Below are 17170 nucleotides of genomic sequence, written 5' to 3'. Positions count from 1 at the left end.
ACCTCTAATACACCACTATGTCCAACTGTCTTTGAGCGTGCGCACGGCATCCGGTGCGTGAGGTGTGTACACGCTCTGGCGTAGTTTATGCGAGCGCCGGAAGTGATCTCTCGCGCGTATACGTCACTCATTGTTTACACAGTGCACAGTCATTGTAGGTACCACGGCTAATCAAAATGGTACTTATTTGCGCTTATCCGGATTGTTCAAACCGACTTAAAACTAAAAGATTATGTTCTCTCGCGCGAACTCATTCGGGAGTGGTGACTTTCCACGTATTCCCAACTTCTGAGCCTGCTCGCCTGAAGTTATGGTTGATTGCTCTCATAGATTTTGTTGCCATTGCCATGCATTATACGACTGATAGACTGCAACGGCTGGAGTTAAAAATCTTTGTTTGTGTTCTACTGAAGAAACAAAGTCACCTACATCTTGGATGCCCTGGGGGTAAGCAGATAAACATCACATTTTCATTTTTGGGTGAACTATCCCTTTAAAGTAACTGCTTAATAATTTGACAGTGACATTTCTTGAACTGTTTCCATGTTTAATTGCTAGTTCACATGTATTCTGTGGTCAGAGATGTTTCTAATGGTTTGCTCTTCATTCGTTTTAGAAAAAGCTAAGAAAGGAAGGAAGAGGAGAGCGGTCCGTGCCTTCTTCCGGAGAGCATGTGAGGCTGTGAAGCAGCTCTTCCCCTGCTGCGACCCGGACCAAGTCCAGCCTCCTAAAGCAGAGCCGGATCTGGACCAATCCCAGCTCGTTCCTGAGCTGCTGTTTCTGCCGGAGCAGGACCAGGTCTCTGCAGATCTCCAGTCGTCTCCTGAGGAAGAAGGTCCCTCTGAGATCCAGCAAGAGGCCCACGATGCAGTTCTGCCCGGTTCAGTGTCCGGTTCAGTGTCCGGTTCAGTGTCTGGTTCAGTTCCCGGTTCAGTGCCGTCGATCGTGTCAGAAATGGCACCGGACACAGTGTCTCCTGATCCAGAAATCGAACGGCCTCAAGGTGAGTCATTACTGCTTTGCATCATGTTATTTCTGCTCTGTGTTATTTTCTCTTTATCGATACTGTAGACCTGGGCTTGGCATTCACTTTTTTGCTCACCAGCCACTGTGGCTAATGGTTTTCCAAATTTACTAGCCACTCAGCATTTTTGCCACAATTTTGTTGTTGGGAAATTACATCTCATATGACTAAAGTTACTGCATACTAAAATTTATTTAAATTGATTTCCAGGTCATTTTTTGCCTATTTAAAGGGCATTTTTCCCTAACCGTATTAAATGCATGCGTCATCTTTCATATCAAATTCTTACATTTTAATAATAATTTCACGTAATATAATAAGACACTACACAGAGAGTTTAATGTAGCTGAAATGTAGCATAAATGCATTTACACTGCAGAATTATAATATAACATTAATGTTGTGAGCTTGGTGTTTTAAATCAGTTTTTTCTTTAAATATACAAATATGAAATGTTGGAAAAAATACAAAGATAAGCTACTTTTAAATATGAAAGTAAACCGCCAGTAGGTGGCAGCGAGTGACTGTCTTATTAACGAGTCACTGAGGCTTTCATTTAAACGATTCGTTCAGATGGCTGATTCATTCAAGATTGAAGCAAGTGTCTTTATGAGTGGACCACTGAATCATTGACTCAAATGATTAATTCAAATGCGCCAAATCAATCAGAACCAAAACACCACTGTGTTGCTCAGAGATGCGCTCAACAAATCCACTTGTCCCACACAAGCGTTAATGTCAAGCTCTGTTTCTATATATAAAATTCAACCTGCCAAAGTGGCTAGTGGGGGTGACCGTGTTCCCCGTCACTGCTGAAATCCACCCCCATTTGCTGGGTTGGCTGGTGTTAATGTCAAGCCCTGCTGTAGACTGTGATACTCTGCCATCACTTGTAGCTGATCTGCAGTGCATCTGAAACTAAAGAAAGTCTTCAAGACTCTTGATTTGTTGGTTCTTCAGCTCTGCTGTTGACAATCAAAGGAAGTCTCAAACATGTCCATCTTCTGTTTCTGTGTGTTCTTCAGGATCCGTCGTGTCTTTGTTTGAAGTGGGACATTTGATCGCATCAGGGAACTTCAGCAAGGTCTATGAGGGAACACACATATTCAGCGACAAAGTGAAGGTTGCTCTGAAGTGTGTCCCCAAGCGCAGAGCGGACCGCTATCTTGACATTGTAAGTTGGCTAAACCTGAAGAATATTTGGTGTTTTTATAACCTGTAGCTGACATGCAGCTGGAACAGAAGACCGCAAACTAATGGAGGTTGTGTTCATCTCTTCTCAGCCTGGTCACTCCAAACCCATGCTTGCTGAAGTGGCTCTGATGCTCCGGCTGGGAGAAGCTCCCTCGTGCCCCAACATCATGGAGCTACACCAGTGACTGGAGGAGGAGAGCAGCTTCACTCTCATTATGGAGTACCCTGAACCCTGCAGGACCTTGGAGGATTACATCTTGTTCTCCGGCCCCGTTAGTGAAGCACAAGCACGCTTGTTCATGTTTCAGGTGCTTCAAGCGGTCAAACACTGCCATGAGCGTGGAGTTTATCATGGTGATATCCGCTCGAGGAACATCCTGGTGACTCTCCACAGTCTGGAGCTCAAGCTCATCGACTTCCGCTGCGCTCGTCTGATCAGCAGCGAGGGCTTTAACAGCAGCCAATACCAAGGTGAGTCTTGCTGATGATCACGTGATGTTGTGCTGTTGATGGTGAAGCGTACAGAATCACTGAAGCTGTGTGTGTCTCTCACAGGTTCAGACGCTCACGTGCTCGTATTCTTAACCCGCGAACACCTGCAGCTCCGTCACTAAACACTCTCAAAAACAGAAGAAAACCACTCAACACAAAGAACGACAAGAATACAATATTTTAGAACGCTGCTGTCTGTAGAAATGAGAAAGGATCATAAGAAATTTTTAAATGAGAAATTCGTAAATGCATGTAAAAAATAATCACTTAATTAGTGCTTCACAAATGAACGTAAGGAATGTAAAAAAAAAAAACTACTTATACAATATTATAGAAAGTAAAAGTAGGGACTAATTGATGCTTTATTGGTAACATTAATGTAAAAAATGTGAAACGATATTCTATTTCTTATAATATTTCCGAAAGTAAATGCAATTTTTAAAAATAATATTTCCAAAAGTAAATGCTATTTTTTATACTATTTTAGAAAGTAAATGTAGTCACTAATTGGTGGCTTATTAGTGACATTAACGTAAGAAATGTAAAAAAAACATAAAAAGCTATTTTTTTTTATATTTCAGAAAGTAAATGCTATTTTTAAAATAATATTTTTAGAAAGTAAATTATATTTTTGTATAATATTTTAGAAAGTAAATTCTGTTAAATTGTTGACTTATTAGTGACATTAATGTAAGAAATGCAAAAAAAGCTATTTTAATATTTCAAAAAGTAAATGCTATTTTTTTTAAATAATATTTTCGAAAGTAAAAGTAGTCACTAATTGGTGGCTTATTAGTGACATTTAATGTAAGAAATGCAAAAAAGCTATTTTTAATATTTCAGAAAGTAAATGCTATTTTTAAAATAAAAATTTTTGAAAGTAAATTATATTTTTGTATAATATTTTAGAAAGTAAATTCTGTTAAATTGGTGGCTTATTAGTGACATTAATGTAAGAAATGCAAAAACGTTGTTAAAAATTTAAGTAATTAAAAATAATACTTCTGAATGTTGCTAATAACTAATAATTTATTCATTTATTAATGTAGTAACTAATAATTTTGTAATCTGTAATAAATGTATTTTAAAAAAATGAATAAAAATATGCAGGCAGTCGCACCTGTGATGAGTCTGAGTCTTTCTCATTGCTTTACACAAGACCTGGAAGAAGTAAGACAGTATTTCATAACTCATCATTTCTATGAATCACACACCTGAACGGACACGAGGTTTGTGGGTGTAGGAAGTGGTTAACTGGGATTAATTGTAGAACGAGTTAATGCAACTGAAAGAGATTCACTCAAAAACGAACCTTCTGTCAACATAGAAGATATAGTGAGAAAAGTCTCAGATATAATGAAAGCCATTCTTCTAAAGATCTCGTCCTGTGTTCAGGAAAGACCTTGAGATGCAGAGGCGTGTCCTGAAGCAGACTGACACATTCACACAGTTTGCTTTCAGAGTTTACTGAGTGTGCCGGTCACTCATCAACAGCTCTGGTCAGATCCAGCTTCATCATGTTTGTTCCTCCTCTCAGTCCCGACAGGTACACCTGTGCTTTGGGTACGTTACTCTCTCCGTCCCGCTTCGTCTGGCTGGCGGCGTCTTTAGGGAGGAACGTCTGTGTGCTGTTGTGTCGTCTCATGTGACTCGAGTGCGTCTGCATCGAGCGTGTGACTTTATTCTGCAGATTGGCCTGAGACAGAGAGGTTCTTACAGGGTTAAATTCTCTAATGCATGTCTGGACTTTTGTAGTTGGATGTAGAAGAACATCCCGACATCAGAGCCACTGAGGACGCAGTGGATTAGTTCTGTTTTTGATGGTAATGCACCACCGAATACCTCTAAATTCGTTTTTGTCTGTGCTAATCATTTTATTCTAGTCTGCTTTCTGAATGAGGGACAATTCAATGCAGGTTTAGCTAAAAAGTTCAAACTCAAGGATGGATCAGTGCCCACTGTCCGTGATCCAGCTGCACCTCCACAAGAATTAAATCACACATTTTATATATTTTTCTAATTACTTGCAAATCGCCTTTGCTGTTCCACTGTTCCATTATCATTTAAAGGGACATACACCGAAACGGCTCGCTGTGAACAGAGCTGTTTTTGACAGGGTAAAAAGGGTGTTGTTTTACAAGACCGTTGAGAAATTTTAACCAAAGTATGTTGCAGACATTTCATGAAGACCCTACAGAATCATGCCAACTTGTAGAAAATGGGCCTCTGATGTCCTCCTTTAAAGCACAGCCTCCACAAAATCAGACTTACTTTGAGATCAATCCGAGGTTAATCAATAATCACAGATTTAAAATCATAAAAAGACAGTTTAATAGCTATGAAATTAAATTGTTGCATAGCTATGACCGGAAACACTGGCATCTCACAATGCCTGGGGGGGGAAAACTGTTAATCTAAAGCATATACAGTGGGTACGGAAAGTATTCAGACCCCCTTATATAAACGCAAAATAGGAATTAAAACCGTTATCGAATAAGCATGTGTCCTATATGTCCTATGTCCTAAACTTCTGAAACATTGGTGTCTCATATTTTAGAGCAGTCAGTGCATTTTGGGAAAGAAATCAATCATTACAATTTTCATAAGTAACTGTAATTTAATTACACATTTTTTCTCAGTAACCTGGCAAAAATTATGGAATCACCACACTTAGATTAATTTCCACCATAAATGTTCAATCGGATTGAGATCCGGACTGTTTGTTGGCCATGTCATTGAGTTGATATGCCTTTCCTGAAGAAAAGCTTTTAACACTCTTTGCTCTGTGGCAAGATGCATTATCATCCTGAAAACATCTTTTCTATTGATGGAATGAGAAAAGTGTCCAAAACTTCAATGTTGTGCTGTCACTTGTGCTGCATTGACTGTTGAGGTAACGTCCGACTTCTTTTGCCACACTCCGTGATGGATTTCCTTCTCGAAGGAGTTTTATAATCATTTCCATTGTTTCAACAGACGGCTCTCTTGTTGGGGCCATGTTTCCTTTCAATTAGCCAAATCCAACAGCTCGTTAAGATCTGGAAGCACTCTCTTTTAGCTGCTGACTAATTCGCTTTTTAGATATGTGCCGGTATTTATTTCAGAAATGCAGATTACAAGCTGATTCCATATTTTTTTTCCTCTACAGTTTTCCATGAATTCAAATGTTTTAATTTTGAAAAGAGACATGGCCGGTCCTCTACACGAGGTGTTTCCCAGCGGGCAGCTTGATAGCAATTTGACCTCAAATATTCTTCATTGATGACGATGCTGTAACATCAGTTTAACATCAGTTTGAACAGCAGTTTCTTCCAGTGGTAATTGAGTGAAGATAAGAAGTTAATCCCACACTGAAATTGGTTTAAGGTATATGTGGGCCAGTATGTTTGACATTCAATTTATATCAAATCTGTGTCATTCCAAGTGTTTGACATCAGTTAGATTTGCCGTGCTTGGACCCCGATGATCGCCGCTTGCATCTACGTTTAGTACGTTTTATTCAGAACTTTAGTAATCCAATTACTGCAAGGATTCGACCTCTCTTTTCTTTCAGTCATTAACTCTTTACCTGGATCAGATTCAGATCATTTCCAACAACACCCCCCAAAGCTTCACCGTTCTGAACCACCTCCTGGGTCGACATTTCATTTCATTTCATTCAGTAACTGTTAGAAAATTTCAAGCTCTCTGCCAAAAAAGGGGGAGATTGGGGACGGTCGCAACGAAGGGCAGTTGCAACATGGCTTATTTCTTCAACCAGGAATGAGCTACAGTGATGATATTCATACTGCGCATGCTCAACTAGCCCCTCATCTTTCCTGGACAAAATCAGCCACATGTGACCATTCCTTCTACAAAAAATAATTTTCATGGTTGTGCTGCAGGCAGAAGCTGTACTCCTCTCCTGAGGTGCGCTTTGGACAGGGCTGGCTCAACTCGGAAGCATATGTAGCAGCTGCTCATTTCCACGCCAGCATCGAGAGGTCCGAGAAGTTCATGGCTCCTCTGCCAAGCCGAGTGCTGCAGGAGTCTGATAGACCACCCAACATTGCCAATCTTAGCGCTGAGGAGAACCACGCACTCCACATCTTCGGCTGGATGAACAGTGTCAATCAACTGCTTGGTAAGAATATCAGAGGAAATAGTGGGAGGGAGAAAATGTATACACTTATGGGTCCAGAAGTCTGAGACCACTAGTGAAACTGCTTTAGTGCTTTAATGGGACCCAAAACACCTGTCATTGTTCACTCACCTTTTCATTCTGTGTTTTTGTTCATACAATGAACATGGAATGACATACAGTATACAGTATCCCATTAATGACAGCAGGACTGGAGCAATGTTCTCCAGCATGGTTTTAGATGTTCCAAAGAGCTTCACAGGAATAATAAAATCTGACCGTCTCTACAAAGATGTTGATTTAAATGTTTAAATTCTTAGACTTTTGTACCATGCTACATGCATTTGTGGCTCAGTACATTGATGGATGAATAAAAAAGTGAACAGTGATCAGAGTAGATCGTGCAATGTACAATTTTGGTGGGAAATAATTTCACATGATTTCACTATGTTGCACAAAGACCTTCTTGGTTTGCTTGTAGTAGAGCACAACTATTGCAAATTAAAATCATTGCAGAATTGTAGAGTAACAGTCTCAGTCCAGGTTATTTAGATTTTTTAAATTTTGTGTATGCATGTATTTATTTAGAAACAGGTGGCTCCCTTGTGAATCTCTGGCGGAGTGCTATGTGTTCACCTCAGGCTCGGGAGAAAGGTCAAGGCCTTCTTCACGACCTAGGTGAAGCTGGATCACGAATGATTCGCGCGAACATAAACGCATTTATGTAGATCGGGGCACATTCCCTTCAAAAGCTAAAGTAATCCACTGTGTCTTCAGCGGCTCAGATGTCGTAGATGACATAGTAAATGAGGACTGCTATGTTCATAATTACATCCAACAACAAAACACCTCAGTCGCTTAGGAGACATTATTGTCTATGTCCCTGCTCCATTGCTCCGTGAAACAATGGAGTACTGATGACAGCTCACTCAGGGCGGAGCTAAGGTAAGACACCAGTGTCAATCAACAATTGTGGGAGGGGCCTGGGTCCATGTGACGTCACACAGACAAGAAGCTGAAAACAGCTTGATTTGAGAAAGGGGATATTATTTATAGGGATTAAATAAAACCACTGGGTGGATCTTTATCATTATAGGGTGGATGTGTACAAACACTGCCAACACACATTTCAGTTCACACATGTAAAAGTGAATTTTGCATCCGATGACCCCTTTAAAGTGTGTGTACACTAAAATCCACGCCAATGGTCAGATTTATAAAAACAATTAGACACATTTGAGAAATGATCTCAGAACAAATGTAGGACAGTTTTAACGCAACATTTTATAAATGAGGCCCATGGACACCTGTTTGAAAACGATCATTATTTTTGCATTTTCAGTTGATGCTATGATGCTGAAATTACACACTTCACGTTTAACATGCTGATAAACACTGAAGAGGGGTGTAGCAGAATGTTCCTACCTTTCTGCAGGGTAGGTCTTGGCAAAGTGACTGGACTAATGGGAACCTTTTTGTCATTTCCATTTCTTGAATCACTGCATTGAATGAAGTCATCTTGCTTAAAAGGTTCAACACAAAGACTCTGTGACAGGGATGACAGAACATTATGAAATTACACAGTGTACATAATAAGTGAATATAAAAGTTCCATTACAGTTTTTATTAATGGCTTTGGGAAGTATACAAGTAGTGTTTTCAACACTCCCAGTACAAAGCATCGGCAAACAGATAATCAAATAGCAGATTTTGAATAGTTTTGGGGGAAAAAAATACTATTGGTGAACATAGTACTAAAACAAATACACAACAGCAAAACCTGATGAGGAAAGCGTCTCCTTTCAATTAATTCAACTATGATGTCAACACATGCAAAATGAATTTATGTGATGCTATATTAAGCCTATGTCATGTTATATTGCTTTGCAATGTAAGCGTTATAGCAGCATATACTGTATAAGTAAATACTACATTAATGTGGCACATATGTCATTATAGGTCAGGCATAAAATGCAACAATTAGTTTTATAACATTTTTAACAATAAATCCCTGTTATGTCTTTCTACATAACTTACAATGTACAATAACATCCCCTTACAATGTCTGTGAGGTTGGCCTGTAAAATAATATCTTGATTGAACAGTTGAGTTTTTATTGCATTGTCTAAGTGAAATAATCCACTAGGAGGCGCTTACAACAGTTTTATCAGCCTTCTGCCATATTTGTGTTTATTTATTGTTTTGTATAATACTGAAAATAAAATGAATGAAAGGTGCATTTAAAATGCAGATCTGCATGCATATTTAACTTGTTTCATATGTATAGGTCTCTGAATATTTTCTGATAGTTATTACTGGATTTTCACATTTTGTTTCTTTTACACGTTCAGATTCAGATGTTCAAATTATGCCTAACATAATGCAATGTTCTTCATTTAAGAGCATTCCTAACTACAGACTGAAATACATTTCACATTTACAAAGTTAAATCAGTGTGGATGTGTTCTTATGTGTTTTTGTGTTTTGCAGCAAAGCTTCTGATGTTGAACTCCAGCTGTACCAGGTGAGATGAAGACTGTCGGTGGATATAGACTATTCACAGATCATTTCTGCAATGGCTTGACCTTCAAAAATCAAGTATTTCTGGATTTTTAAACTATGTGCATTGGGCCATTGTATTGCTAAAAAAACCTCTTGATTCTTAAATGCAGATCTCTGGCTTCTTGTTCACTTATGGTAAATACACTCCTTAAGCATGTGTTAAACATTCTCTTCTGTGTTACATAAATATTAAATGTTGGTAACTATAACCTATCCTTTGCATCTCTGTGTGAAATAAAATTGCAAACAAATATCTCCATCTCTATCTGTCGAAATCTAAAACACAATAGTGTAGGTATTTATTACGCATTTTCAGTTTTGCTTTTTGAGGAAGTCACATGAAGCTGAGAACCATATCACATGACATTATTAGTATAATTGATTACTATTTAATGCAAGTTTATCTTAGCAATGTGGGTGTCTCAGGCAACTAATGTAATAATAATAATAACAATAATAATAAGGAATTGCATTTTTTTTGTTGTATAAAATATTATCCACCTTTCAATATTAATGTATTGTCTTACTGCATGGGCAGATTTTTCTATCTGCCAGTGTAAAAAGACAAAATATATTATTATTTTATATTATATTACATTTATTATATTATATTATATATTACATACAAAATTTGAAAACAAATATCACTTTTATATGCAGTTTTGCTTATCAAGTACATTTTTCAATTTTCAAACTCATTTTTGCAGTTTACCATAAACCATACAATAGGCAAAGTTTACATGTATTTTCTTTGCTTTATCTTAAAGCTTCAGTATTTTTGGCAACTAATGTAATAATAATAATAACAATAATAATAAGGAATTGCATTTTTTTTGTTGTATAAAATATTATCCACCTTTCAATATTAATGTATTGTCTTACTGCATGGGCAGATTTTTCTATCTGCCAGTGTAAAAAGACAAAATATATTATTATTTTATATTATATTACATTTATTATATTATATTATATATTACATACAAAATTTGAAAACAAATATCACTTTTATATGCAGTTTTGCTTATCAAGTACATTTTTCAATTTTCAAAAAATTAAAGTAAGGAATTTTAAACTCATTTTTGCAGTTTACCATAAACCATACAATAGGCAAAGTTTACATGTATTTTCTTTGCTTTATCTTAAAGCTTCAGTATTTTTTACTTACAAGTGTTTTGTGGATGGAACTACTGTACTTGGCTTAGCATGAAACTCTCCTATCTCTTCTCTCTCACCAAACCTACAGTGCATACAAGCTCTTTAATACGCCTTAAATGATTTACAGTAAGCAGTGTGAGTCTCATGTAGCCTCACTTTTGATTATTTCCGTGAAGTCAGGTCCACTCTGCAGCTTATTCTAAGAAATACACGCCACCCAAATGTATTAGTAAATGTTGAGCTCTAGTCATTTTCTATGCAGTATGCATCAGATGGTCTGTGAATGGTTTGTGGGTGTGCTATCCAATGGTGCGGTCACAAAATACAATGAATTATACAGGAATAACGACAGTGAAATAAACATCCAAAGCTATTCTACTGGCTAACAAGCAAATCAACTATAAATAACTTCCAAAAAAAGTTTTGGTTATGTACGTAACCCTCGTTATGTCGTGACGACATAGGGGGTTCACTTGGGAGCCGCAATCCTCTCGGACTTTAAGAAAAAACCAATGAAATTTGGCTAGTGGATTTTGCATACCTGAGCCACTCCCCGTGCATATGGGTATAAATAGGCGACAGGTGCATCCACTTGTCCCTGGCAACCAGCGATGGTTCGAGGTTGTGGCATGGAGCCCGCAGGGACCAAAAGCTGGAGATAGCCAAGCCGCTGTTCCTATGACAGAAAATCTTTTCTTAACACCGTGTCTACACCGGACGCGACATTTGTCGTGTCGTGTCGCGCCACAACAGCTAAAGTCTGTCTACACTGGACGCGACAAAGCGACTGTTGAAAATCATTTGAAATTTGTGTCCATACATCATAAATAGAACGAAGCAGCAGTTTACTGTTGGGAATTTGTCATGCCGCGCCGCATCCATTGTAGACAGCATAATAGGTTCTATTGTATTTTGTCACGTCGCGCCGCGCCGCTCGCGTCCGGTGTAGACACGGTGTAAGAGAAGGGATTTTGACCTTCATGAAAGATGCTTCATGCCTTTCCTGTTTGTTGTTTACAGCTAAGCAGTACCGAAGGGGAAGCGAGCCTTCCGGAGAAGGGCGCTACGGAGACCACATCCTGCCCGTAGGGAGGGATCATGAGGAGACACTGATATGGACTAACCCAGGCCTGGGACAGTACCACATATGGAATGGGTCTCTGAGGCACCTAGGAGTAGGGAGGAATGGCTGCCAGCAGAGATTTAACCAGCATTTAAACTTCTGGCACCCCTCAGGAACCTGAAGATGAGATCGTGCTTTCCCAGGGACCGGCCGTCCACTGCATCGTGATGTGCTGGGATAGCAGCCGCATACACTTTCAAGGTGGAGGGTGACAGCCTACGCTCCAACCTTTCTTGCAGGAAAGAAAGCACTACTCCAATTGTGCATCTTCGGGGGTCTTCTCAGCGAGAAGAACACCAGTTCACGAACAGACTCCACTTCGAGGGAGCTCTAGCCTGAGTGATCGGTCAGGTAGTAATACAGCTGGCAGTGAGAGGACTCGCAGGAAGCAAACAGGTCTACCTGGGCTTCCCCGAATCGACTCCAGATCAGACGGACTGTCTCGGGATGGAGTTGCAATTCCCCGGGGACGTGAGCTGTCGTGAGAGTGTGTCGGCTGCACGATTGAGCTCCCCCAGAATGTGGGGGAGCAGCGCGCAACGACTTGAGCCGTGTCTGACTCCAGAGGAGGAGATGACGGGCGAGCTGTGACATGCGACGTGAACGTAGACCTCCCTGCCGGTTGATGTACGACACAGCCGCAGTGTTGTCTGTGCGGACCAACACGTGCTTGTCCTGTTGCACTGGCTGGAACTGTCGTAAGGACGAGAGACAGGTGAGATTGCAGCGAAGCCATGTTCATATGCTCGCAATGAACGCACGAGTCATCCACGAACGCAGCTTCAGCGTGTTGGATGCCCAGACACTGAAGACAACAATCATGTCCATCAACAAAGGACAGGTAATGACCGCAACCAAGAGAACAAGAGCAGAACAGCATCTTTAAAAAGTTGCAAACCGACCTTGATTTTCTCTTTTAGAGAAACTGCTCTTTCAGTTGAAGTGCCCAGGGGACACTTCACACTGATGACAGGGACACCGCTGTTTGCACCGTAACGCCAACCAGGAACAGCTTCTTCCAGTCAGATGAGTAAAGGGCTTTGTGGAGATCAAGCACTATCATACACTCGGCTCCGAAGCAAAAATCTGAAGAGTGGATGCACCTGTCGCCTATTTATACCCGTATAAAGTGTGTGTGAGTGGCTCAGGTATGCAAAATCCACTAGCCAAATTTCATTGGTGTTTTCTCTTAAAGTCAGAGAGGATTGGAGCTCCCAAGTGAACCCCCTATGTTGCCACGACATAACTTGTAGAAACCGACAGATAGAGAACTCACTTTATTTTAAGGTGTCCTTGTTACAGTGTAATTATACATTTAACTACTGAGAAATATTAATTAACAACATGTACTTATTATATGGTTAGGGTTAGGATTAGGGCTTGGCTTCAGGTAACTTGCATGTAATTATGCATAATTTATTGTTATTATAATAGTAAGTCCATTTAACGTGTAATAAGGACACCTTAAAATAAAGAAGGGCTGTGCAAAAAATCAAATGTGATTTTCATGCGCATCTCGTCAGTAAAGCCGCTTCTGGTGATTAGTAGTAAATCTCCAGCAAGTGCTTTCAGATGGAGCGGCATTTACTACACAGAGCCGTATTTCACTGACAAGCTACACAAAATCGCATTCAAAATCCACAATGAATCGCCTGCGATTTTGAATGCGATTTTGTGTAGCTTGTCAGTTCGATTTTTTGCCCAGCCCTAAAATAAAGTGTTACCAGATACAGTTTACCTGTGGAGAGCAGCTGGAGCTTTCACTGTTTGCGCTCTCAGATCTGGACGACAGCATCTTGGGAGGTCGAGGTGGAGGGTCTTTGGGTTTTTTGGGAGGTCGTGGAGGGGGTGTGATGGTAGAAACGGCGTACCTCCTGAGTGTGTAGTAACAGTCCTCTGAGATCTCCTCTATGACTGAATTCCCACTACATACTGGACTCTGGCCATCCCAGTGCTGCTTTATGTTGAGGATCAAGTCTGTGCGATTGACTGGCACCTCCCTGATCTCTGACAGCTCAGAGTTTGAAATGAGGAGGCAAGGGTCAGAGATCTCCTCCTCAATGTGCAGACCGGGTACGCCAGCCAAAATGTCCACCTTCAAAGAGAGGTCTCGCACAGACACTTTAACGTTGAAAGGCAACGGGAACCATCGGCATATTTCCGCAATGGTGTATTGACGCTTGTCTTTAACCAGCTCCATGAATCTCCCCTCCAAACACATGGAGAGGCGCACAAGCTCCTTCGCCTCTGTCCCTGTGACTTTCAGACATTGAAAAGCATCGGCTGCCCTCTTGGTTCCATTGTGTGAAAGCGCACAGCTTTTGCCTTTGGTCACTATAAACTCATCCCCAGCGCTTACGGAAGCTAGCCCATTGTACACAGACTCAAACTCCCTGGTGGCCACCACGCGTATCTGCTCGGTTTCGCTGCGCGCTCGCTCCAGATCGTAGGCGGTGGGGAACTGGCGCGGCCGCCGCTTGAGGCGTCCGTTGTAGGACTCCGGAATAAGAAAGTGTCTCGTTGATTCACGACCCATTTCCGAGGCCAGTATTCGTTTTGCATAGAAAGCATGATGAATGATCACCTGATTGGTTTTGAAAAGTGTTTCCAGCTCTGGAGAAAGCTTGAAAGGTCTTTCACATGACAACTTGGCCACCACAGGAAAAAACTCTGTAGGACTCTTGAAAACGTCCATAAGAGAGAGAGGCTGCACAAATGAGTCACAATCAAACTGCTCAGTGACGTCCACCACCTCCACGTCCAAATTTGATGGGATGAGCAGAATTTTCTCACTGACTGTGGGAAGAAAGGGTCCAAGTTTAAAAGAGGAAAAACCTTTATCAATGGGCTTTATCTATGAGACGTGAGCAGAACAGATTTTTCTGTAAGCCAACTACCGCTTTTCTAACTAACACTTTCATTTGTAATTGTCCCATTGAATTGAATGTGATGGTCTATGTACAAATGGATTTATAATTTTTTTTTACAAAGACTCGTTCATGAATAAAACTATTTTTTTTAATTAATCTTCAATGACCAGATAACACAGCAAAAACATCGTGTTTTATTTATCATGTTTTTATTTATTTATTTTACACAATAAGGTCCCTTTATTTAACATTAGTTAATGCATTAACTGACATTAACTAACAATGAACAGTACTATTTGCAATTGTTTTTATTTACTATAATTAGTTACAGTATTTATAAATCTTTATAACGTTAGTTAATAAAAATACAACTGTTCATTGTTAGTTCTTGTTATATCAGGTCTATAATATGAACAGATACAACTTTTCATTTTAATAATGTAATAGTAAATGTTGAAATTAACATAAACTTAGATTAATACATGCTTTCGAAGTAGCAATCAGTGTTAGTTTATGTTAGCTAATTTAGTTAAGTAATGTTAAGAAACGGAACCTTATTGTGAAGTGTCACCAAAATCTCTAAATGTCCTGTAAATAAGATAAATTTACTTGAAAAGTAAAAAGAATTATATTATCTCTTGCTTTCAGAGAAACCTAACTAAGATTACAATAAAAATAAATATGGCAGAGGTGTCAGGAAAAAAAAACAATTCAAAGGGAAAACAAATACATTTTTCTTACACCATTGTCAAATAATTCCTTCATGATTAAAGCATAAAGCTCATTTAACTTTGTTGAATTTCTCTGTAAACACGACTTAATACATCTTTGGGTCTTTTTAGGGAGTTTAGACATTTTTACAGGAAAACAAGCCAAAAAATATGCTGCATGTTGAGCTATAATCATGTTATTAACAATATTTGTGTAGAAATGAAACTAGTGTCATACTCACGCCTTGTAACAGCCTTTAGTTCATACACAGGGGTCAGCTTCAGCTCTCCAAATACATTCTCCAGCAAATTCGAGAATAAGAAGTCCTTCTTGGGAAGAGTTTTGACCTCGGTTACAGTCCTATTTCTGCCTTTGGAGATTTTCCACTCTGCGATCTCTTTCAGGGTGTAGAACTGGTTGTCCTGGCACTCTGTGAAGTGGCCTTGCTGGGAGAAGCTCAGGCTGAAGCAGATCTTGGGCTCTCTGTGCAGCAGCTCACACTGCACACGTCCACCGCTGAGCTCATGGGTGACGGCAGTGATTCTGAAGCTGTCTCCCTCCCGTATGACGCCCTGCGCCGGCTGAATCTCCGAACCGCTGAGGAATACCGGCTGGGACAGTCTGTGGGAGCTGATCTTCAGCGAGTCAGCTATCTCTTGTATGCTTTGGTACGGCTGACTGTCAGCCACTAGCTTGAACAATCCTGTCACATAGAGCACAGAGCCAATGTTAAGTCACTACAAGGACCAAAAGTGGTGACAGAATGTGGGTAATAAAAAAAAATACAAGCACACAAAAGTTTTTTAGTGAGTCATTAACAGGGCATTATACCACTATTATTTTGGATGATGCACCAGGTAAGACATGACCAATGGAAAAGAAAAACAACTCCACTGTCCACTATATCTGATTTATCCACGTGAAGATGGAGCTTTTCGTCCTTAAGCCATCCCAGCAATATCCCTTCAACATTCAGCTAAGATTGTCATGGAAAACCCTATCTAGGACAACATTATGGTTATGATGAGCAGCTGAACGCCATAAAGACAGAAGCATCAAAGCACATAACTGGTAACGCAGCAGTGAGTTTGCTCAAATTCTCTCTTTGCATATCAGTTGCTGTTCACATCAGGTCCAAGACAATGATATTTGGCTCACATATTAGTTTAGGGATTAATTCTCATGATTAACTAACGATTAACTATGACTTTTTCCTCGGTAAACTCCTAATTTGCTGTGTATTAACAGTAAGGTAGTGGTTAAGTTTAGGTATGGGGTGGATTAAGGGATCTAAAATTATGCTAATGCAGAATAAGGCATTAATATGTGCTTTAAAAGTACTAATAAACAGCCACTATGCTAGTAAAATCACTTTTCTGAAACGTCATTGTTCTTCACTAGCGAAACGATCTTCACTGTCCTTTTAGAACAGCTTGCGACTTAAGAAACGGGATGCTTTTAGCATGAAGTGAGTTGTAACACTGACACTTTAACCTACATTGATAACATGACTATCATACATAAGAACAAACAGAAGTTATAAGTCACTGTGTACAAATAAAAAGAATGAACATATGCAAAACAATAGAAACATTTCGAAAATGTGTCAAATGTCACCTTATTTTGTAATTTGATGAGTTTCATGTGACAGAACTGGCATGATCAGAAGCAACAGATTATCTTATAATTATGTTATTATATAACATTTATTCAAAACATGTAAAAAAAACCATGCAAAATGATCATGGATGAGCAGATGGCGAGATCTGCAACACGACTTCTTTTGGACACACAAGGACTGAACAAACTGTAAAGCTGACTGTGAAAGTAACATAGGCGCGCACGCGCATATTTCAAAATATGTTTTTGTCGTTGTTAGCCTGTTTTATGTATGTGTGCAATTATTTAATGTATGTGAG

General features: G+C 39.6%; 2 protein-coding genes across 2 annotated transcripts in view; one reads left to right on the top strand and one right to left on the bottom strand.

The window, feature by feature from the left end:
* Nucleotides 1–2403, top strand: part of LOC107554149 (uncharacterized) — a 7671-nt gene extending 5268 nt beyond the window's left edge. Inside the window, exons 3-5 of the mRNA XM_016236576.1 lie at nucleotides 617–1003; nucleotides 2050–2198; nucleotides 2308–2403. Coding sequence (XP_016092062.1) covers nucleotides 617–1003; nucleotides 2050–2198; nucleotides 2308–2403 — 632 coding nt within the window. The remainder of the gene's footprint in view (nucleotides 1–616; nucleotides 1004–2049; nucleotides 2199–2307) is intronic.
* A 5775-nt stretch (nucleotides 2404–8178) lies between these two features.
* On the bottom strand, nucleotides 8179–16639 carry LOC107554148 (protein THEMIS-like). The gene is made up of 5 exons (XM_016236575.1): nucleotides 16624–16639; nucleotides 15493–15954; nucleotides 13409–14466; nucleotides 8256–8376; nucleotides 8179–8186 (listed from the first exon to the last, which is right to left on the bottom strand). The coding sequence occupies exons 1-5, from the start codon at nucleotides 16637–16639 to the stop codon at nucleotides 8179–8181; spliced, it is 1665 nt and encodes a 554-aa protein (XP_016092061.1).
* Nucleotides 16640–17170: the final 531 nt, after the last annotated feature.

This window comes from Sinocyclocheilus grahami, unplaced genomic scaffold (genome assembly GCF_001515645.1).
Source record: "Sinocyclocheilus grahami isolate Dianchi unplaced genomic scaffold, SAMN03320097.WGS_v1.1 scaffold492.1, whole genome shotgun sequence".
NCBI classification, from domain to species: Eukaryota; Metazoa; Chordata; class Actinopteri; order Cypriniformes; family Cyprinidae; genus Sinocyclocheilus; species Sinocyclocheilus grahami.
The sequence above is the reverse complement of the archived record's forward strand: the minus strand, read 5'-3'. Positions and strand labels throughout refer to the sequence as shown.

Bases quoted from the DNA above. Each gene is read 5' to 3' on its own strand.
- LOC107554148 (XM_016236575.1), bottom strand. The intron at 14,467-15,492 runs GTGAGTATGACA...TTCTTCCCACAG, and splicing joins ACTAAAGGCTGTTACAAGGC to TCAGTGAGAAAATTCTGCTC. The intron at 8,377-13,408 runs GTAAACTGTATC...TCCCTGTCACAG, and splicing joins GCTCCAGCTGCTCTCCACAG to AGTCTTTGTGTTGAACCTTT.